Source organism: Patiria miniata, unplaced genomic scaffold, assembly GCF_015706575.1.
Source record: "Patiria miniata isolate m_02_andy unplaced genomic scaffold, ASM1570657v1 HiC_scaffold_17, whole genome shotgun sequence".
NCBI classification, from domain to species: domain Eukaryota; kingdom Metazoa; phylum Echinodermata; class Asteroidea; order Valvatida; family Asterinidae; genus Patiria; species Patiria miniata.
Genome location: NW_024037055.1, coordinates 12,734,537 through 12,741,521, shown reverse-complemented (window position 1 = coordinate 12,741,521; position 6,985 = coordinate 12,734,537). Strand labels below are relative to the sequence as shown.

Genomic DNA, 6,985 nt, shown 5'->3' with positions numbered 1-6,985 from the left:
TTAAAGCAAGCGTCAGAAATCCACAGCTTTACAAAGCTTTCCTTGCAAAATGGAAGTAAAAAGTGTATCAAATGTTCTCAACATATACATGAAGAGATCGAATTATGTTAAAGGGGGGAGGGAGTTAAAACAACTGCACGTATATTTGAGGAATATGCAGCAACAAACAACTTTTAATCTTTACTTTTTGCAGCAAAATAGTTTGCCCTTTTAACTTGTCGCTCCCATAGTTTCACCCCAGCCCGGTGTACAATTTGACGCACAAAAAAAACCAAAAAAAACCCAACAACACCTTTAACAAACAATCAAGCCGGTTTCTTACAAAAGTTTCTTTATTTAACCAAGTGTATATTTATTTTAGATATGACTTAGGCTATCAAATTATCAAATTTCATGATGCAAGGAAAAATATGCATTTCAAAAGACATTACTTTCATGCCAGGTGTAAGCATGAAGCTTAAATTTTAAACTTATCCAAAAAGAGAACATTTCAGTACCGTCTCTTGAGAAGAGGCAAAATGACCACAAGATCTTTCTCAAGTGTTTCACCAAGGAGGCAATATAAACCGTAACCCTTCGTTATAAAAATATCAAACTATCAAACTATAAAATCCCTTGAAATAATATTTTTAATGTGGCAACTGAAATACATGTAGAAGGGCAGTTTAATCCACATTATGAAAGATTTAATGGGAACAATTACATGTACTTGCGGTAAATGGAGCAATTTGAACTATAATTTCAATTAAGTCAAATGTACATGTATTTCTAGTCATTTTTCTAATGACAATATTATTTATAGACCAACTTTCCAATTTGTTTGAATGAGACTAAAAAATAAAATGAAGAAAAAAACAAACCAAAGTACAAAAATTTTTAAAAAAATGAAAAACTTGATCCAAAGCATTGCTCAGTCAGGAAACAGGCACAAACTTTTGGCACGCCTTGGATCCCAGCTCGCCCACATAGAATGCTCCCTCTGATTGGCTGACTGCCACAAGATGTGGCTGAATGTCTTCTGCTAATTGAATGCTGTCTAGCACAGTGCAGTTGCCAATCGACCCTGGTTGCCTCGGTGATTCAATGAAGAGAATCCGATTGGCTTGAAGTTGGGTGACAATAAAGTGGGTGTGGCTTGCACTCAGCCTGCCACAAAAAAAGAACAATACATCAGACGTCAATTGTGAATAAAGCTGTCAAGTTCATTTGTGTAATGGATTGTTTTCATTGAAGTCCTTGCATCCAAAGAGAAACTGACCAAATTACTGTTGAAAAGCATACTTGTTTTAATCAGGCACTTAAACTCCCTGTGAAATTATTGCTCCTGGCATGCTCCCATTTTGAAGGAAACAATGAAAGAAGGTCACTATTCCAAAGATGCATCTAATTGGAAATGTCCATTAGCAGTTCGTTTTTAATTCGGCGAAGCCGTAAATGGGTGGGTGCAGGCATTGACACGGCGCACAAGCGCACAGATGCTAATCGTTGGTTCAGTGCGTGACATCAAATAGCTGCAATCAGCTGAATGAAAATGTGTCCCGAGCGATGATTTCAGGCGCAATTCATAACATGACTCAGCAACTTTTGAGTGAAATCAAGGTCCTAGAATATTATTTTCTTGGAATATACAGCATTCACCGAGCTAAAAGTTCATCCGGTTGTTAAGCACCCTTATTTAGATTTTGAGCACTTTTGTTGCTTCAAACCAAAACAAAATGTACGAATGACACATTATATTTTCTACCTTTAAGATAATCAGAGTTTAGCCGAGTCAATCATAAAAATTCAGGAGTTGGTTAAAATCAATAACCACACGAATTACAAGTGAAGCCTGATTCATACTCAGCGCGAAAGCGAAAGCGAATGCGAATTTGTGAAGTCCTGGCAAGTATTCGCGGTGCAAATTCGTAAAGTTGAGCATGTTTCAACTCGGGCGAATTATGCAGTGAATGCTTCGCGACGTCAAGTTTGCTTTGCATTCGCATTCGCGTGAAGTATGAACCAGGCTTAACATGGGGTAACTTCAAAACAAATGGCTCACCTATAAATGCACACAAATGTTGTAAAAAAAAATTAAAATTCCTTGATCTGAGATTTGGAATGCTTTTTTTTTTAAAATAATTAAGTTCTTCTGATCACAAGTATATAAGCACATGGCTTGAACCTCAATAGTTCAACACTTCTTTTGGTATTTTTTTTATAGTGCAAATGTAGCCAGAAAAACGCATGTGTGCCAGATTTCACGTTTGACTTTGCACTGTGTTTACCTGTAGGCAAACCTGACCCATACTTTTTGGGACTATTACACAAAATAAAGTCTCCGAATCTCACACATGCTTCACATAAATCTCTCCAGTCATTATCTAGAATGCCACAGTACCCGACTGAGTATGGTTCCCCATTTTTGAAGCACAACGTCCATTCTCCGATGAAGTCCCCTGTATCTTCGCTGAATGCCTGTAATCTGCCGTTCATTCTGTCTGCAACCCACACACGCCCAACTCCATCCAGCTCAACACTGTGTGGTATGTGAAACTGCCCACTAGCTGTCCCATTCATGCCCTTGTGCCAGGCTAGCTTGAAATCTTTGATAGTAAAATGAAGATGTAGTTATTAGCACTGATTATGCAGAGGATGAAATTTGTCCCCTCCCCCCCCCCCCCAAAAAAAAAACCTGCCAAAAAAAACCAAAACACCTACATGTACATTTCTTTCTATCTACGACGCACATTTTCAACCACGAGTTACAAAACTATGGAAGGCCCAACACCACAAAATGGAGAATAGTCACTGATGTTTACACAAATATTATTTGATTGTTGAAAATGCAAAATAATCAACAACCGCTAGAAAAAACTTCCTAAACATGCTTTTAATTTTTTTGTAAAGAGGGTGTTATGAGGACTTTTTGGGGAAAAATATGTTGCCAAACATGCTTCAATTTACGCCCCTGTGGCAGTCCATATAAAATGGCGCTTAACGAATAAAAACTATAGAGAGGTCTATATCCAAATCCAATTTTGAACCGTGTTGTGTCTATAGTGAGCCCTCTTGTGGGCATGTACACCACTTGAAAAGACCTTTCTGCGCTTGGTTGGCAAACTGCATTTTTGCCAACCACGGCCTGCAAAACTATGGAAGGTCCAACACTGCAAAAATGAAGAAGAATTATTACAGATCACCAAAATATTATTTGATACTTGAAAATACAACATTTTCAACAAAGCTACAAAATAATTCCTACATATGCCTTTTTACTATGTGTTGATCGCGTTATGAGGACTTTTTTGGAAAAATATGTTGCCAACCACGGCTTCAATTTATGCTCTTACGGCAGCCCATACAAAATGGCGCCAATGTTTACAAATAAAAGAAAGGCCTATATGTCAACTTGAAGACTGACATAAAGTTAGATGGGACAAGATTGCATCATAAAATGTCTATTTACACAAACAGAACTCAAACCATCAAACCCCAAAGGTATGTTTTGTTGGAATCTGTAAGGATGGGTACAGTATCCCAAAACTGACAGTGTTTTACACTGGGTTGGCACACCTCCAGAATCAAAGTCAGAAATATGAGTGTGCAGTTTCCCATTATGGTGTTGGCATTTGCCAGGATGGGTATGGTTCCTAGTAAATCATGCTGGGGAGTTAGGGTTACTTAAGGTTGTATTTCAAGAACTCCATTCACCTCCTCTGTGAAGTTTGATGAGTCTGTTATTGACACCACCGTCCCCATCAACAATGAACATATCGCCGTCATTGTTCAGAGCAATGTCAGCTACCTGGTCAAACTGTAGTGGGGCCAATCCAGGGCCAGCCTTGCCTGCTGTACCAAGGACATGCTCCACCGTGCCTGTGGGAGAGAAGCTCTTGACGGTGTGTCCAAGGGTACCTTCAAAAAAAATTTAAAAAGAAACAAGATGAAGAGGGAGAAAAGAGAAATCAGTCAAAGAACGCTATCATCCCTGAACATAGAGCACTTAGACTTCCCTGTTCATTAGGCCTATAAAACCTCTTTTAGACCATCTCGACTCCCGATGGAGTATTGTTGATGTCCCCTAACGTCGCGCCGCCCCTAACATGGTGCATCTGTATTTTTCGCCTCTAGTACCTTTTAAGAGCAAAGGTGGGTTTTACCTCAAAATTCACAGCGAGTGAAATTTCATCAAACTCTAAACAATCCTGTTCAAAAACCTTAACCCTAAAAGGGTTGGGTAATCCGCCCCCCCCCCCCTTCTCTCAACTTTTTCTGTGATAGCCTTGAAAAAAAAAAAAATCCACGACCTGAGCTGTTATGACTTTTTAGCCTCGAGCCCTGCGCATCTTTTGATACCAAAAATATAATAATCGGACCACAGAATGCTGCGCAGCGAAAACATCTTTGGAATGTGTTGTTAGATGTGCCTGGAAAATTTGTCAACATTGAAACTCTTAAATGTTCACTTGAGAATGTTTTCGATCTAATTGTTTAAGTGTGCCAGGTTTGGGAACTATTGTGCCTTAATTTTATGATGCCACCGTTTTTGAATATTGGACCAAATTTCATGACATTAAGATAGTTTAGAAGGTTTCAACAGCAAGTAATTTACAGCAAATGGTATTTAACTGAATGAATATGGAGATTATCAACAAAGAGGTTTGGCAACACTGCATGAGGGGTCTCCACTAGGAAGATCAATTAGTGACATACTGTCTTCCCCAAGCACTCAACAAAGCCACGACAGCAACCTCACTGGCTGGACTTGAACCACCAATCTGTTGACCAATCTGACTAAACACGTTATTCATTTTATCAGACCTAGCACCGAAGTACTCCAAGAGATGAAGAAGAAAGAATGAAAAGTAACAAATGTATCGACTTTGATCAAAAGGTAAATCTTCAGACAGTAATGGTGCATTTGGTTCCAATCTGCAGCACAGAGCTTCAAGTATCCCTTCCTCCATAACTGAGTTACCCAATCATCCTGCACTAAACCTTTTATATTTTTAAGCTAAACTAATGAACTAGTGGGATGCCGCACTACATGCAGCACCTGCTATATGCATTGATTACAATGATCGTGAAAAAACATAATGCACATTGAAATAACAACACATTAAATACACGATATAAAACCATTACTAGAATCAGGATACAGGAAGAAATTTCCTATCCAGGGCTTACAATACGGGCGATTCCCAATAGTGCGCCTCCAAGAGTTTGCAACGCGTTGGCCAATCACAATGCGCAAAATCTGTCGACCCAATACGCGTTTGGAAAAGGTCGACTGATTTCGCGCATTGTGATTGGCCAACGCGTTGCAAACTCTTGGAGGCGCACTATTGGGAATCGCCCGTATTGGAAATGAGGTTGGAAATAAAGTAAGCACTGGGGACAAGGTTGGGGTGGAGTCATATACCAATTACCTTGACCTCAATTTGCATGTTGACCCCAAGGTGTGGTAAACCTTGGTTCAGCAATTTTGCCAACTTTTTCATCATGGACGTTTACGTTTTTGCATAAAAGCGATATGTTTTGGAGTGTTTTTATAGAAATCATGTTGTAATGTTTAAGTATTCAAAGTCTGCAAGAAACAAATTTGCGAAACAAGCAAAACTAGATGAAGAAATTATTTGTTTCACATGCCAACCTTGACTTCAGATGACAGTGAAATCCTAGCATAAGACCTGCATACCTCTCCATTAACGGTTGCATTTTGTGCTTCTGTACACTCTTAGGCATTTTACAAAAATACATGAAACACAGACATCCTACATCAGACAGACACCGTATGATCTTTTAATATACATGTAGGATTAAACGCTTTCCTTGTCCTTACAGTTGGCTCTTAGGACAGAGCCGAGCACTGAATTCTGAAAAGATACAACTTACATGTGAGAACAATGCTTACCATTGCCAACATCTGTAAGCCAGAGACTAGTCTGGCCTGATGTTGCATTATGAAACATCCGCATTCCGTGGACCATATTGATTACATTAGGGTCATACGGGAATGATCTCAGGTATTCTCCGTGTACAGTGAAGACCAAGACTGGAGGAACATTAACTCCACGCTAAGGGTGATGAAGAAAAAAAAAAGAACTGTGATTGAGTCATTCAACGAAACAAAAAAATTGCAATTCTTAATTTTCAGCATCCATAGGAAAATTAACTTTTCATCCGGATCGTAAGTAAACTTCAGAACAACCATCTAATAATTGATGTCTACTTGTACCTCAGGTGGCGTATCTAGTAATTTTGAGGCTGTTTTGAGGTTGAAATCTAATGTTTTTGTTGGGCAATGTTGGGTTTTGGGGTCAACGACAGAATTGTGTTGCTCAGCAACACAATTAGCTTGGACTAGCTTGGATTAGCTTGGACCCTACTATCGCCAGACCATGTCCGAATGTTAAAAAGGCATAAGTTGGGGATGTTGTGCACTTTCTTGCAATTTGCGCATTCTTAATAATGAAGGCAGTGGATATTTTGCCAGAGACGGCAAACCTTCAGTAAATGTTAGTTTGCCGGATAAGCACTGAACATGCGCAGTTACTGTTTTTTTGTACTTAAACATTTTCCAGTGACAAATTTTAGTCTGGCTCCATGCCAATATTATCGTTGTATTTTTGTATTTACAAGATGGGAATCAGACCATTTTATAATTTCGGACTTTATTTCCCTTTAAAAAAAATCCTCCAGAGCCACAAATCTGAAAAAGAAAAAGTAATACTCTGCAAAAAAATGTTTGAGACAAATAATAAAAGAAGAATATTCTTATTTATTTGGGGATGGGAAAATTTTTTTTTTAAATTGTGGCGGGGATCAGGATTCGAATTTGGGATATCCCACTCACTAGAGCCATTGCTTAACCACTGCATCAATTGTGCTACACAACTTTTGTGGGAATTTAATACATGTTATAATCAGGGGTGTGAGTGACCACTGATAAAAATAGCTGAAAACAGCTGAAAAAGGTGTAAAAAAGCTGAATTTTGGAAAT

At 38.7% G+C, this 6,985-nt stretch overlaps 1 protein-coding gene across 1 annotated transcript; it reads right to left on the bottom strand.

The window, feature by feature from the left end:
- Positions 1 to 914: 914 nt before the first annotated feature.
- On the bottom strand, positions 915 to 6,847 carry LOC119724039 (NHL repeat-containing protein 3-like). Its single transcript, XM_038194961.1, has 5 exons — positions 6,839 to 6,847; positions 5,897 to 6,059; positions 3,694 to 3,897; positions 2,381 to 2,585; positions 915 to 1,146 (listed from the first exon to the last, which is right to left on the bottom strand). The coding sequence occupies exons 1-5, from the start codon at positions 6,845 to 6,847 to the stop codon at positions 915 to 917; spliced, it is 813 nt and encodes a 270-aa protein (XP_038050889.1).
- Positions 6,848 to 6,985: the final 138 nt, after the last annotated feature.

Coding starts and splice junctions, on each gene's coding strand:
- LOC119724039 (XM_038194961.1), bottom strand. Junction 3,898..5,896: donor GCTTACAGATGTTGGCAATG/GTAAGCATTGTT, acceptor TTTTTTTTGAAG/GTACCCTTGGACACACCGTC. Junction 1,147..2,380: donor GGGGAACCATACTCAGTCGG/GTACTGTGGCAT, acceptor TTTTTGTGGCAG/GCTGAGTGCAAGCCACACCC.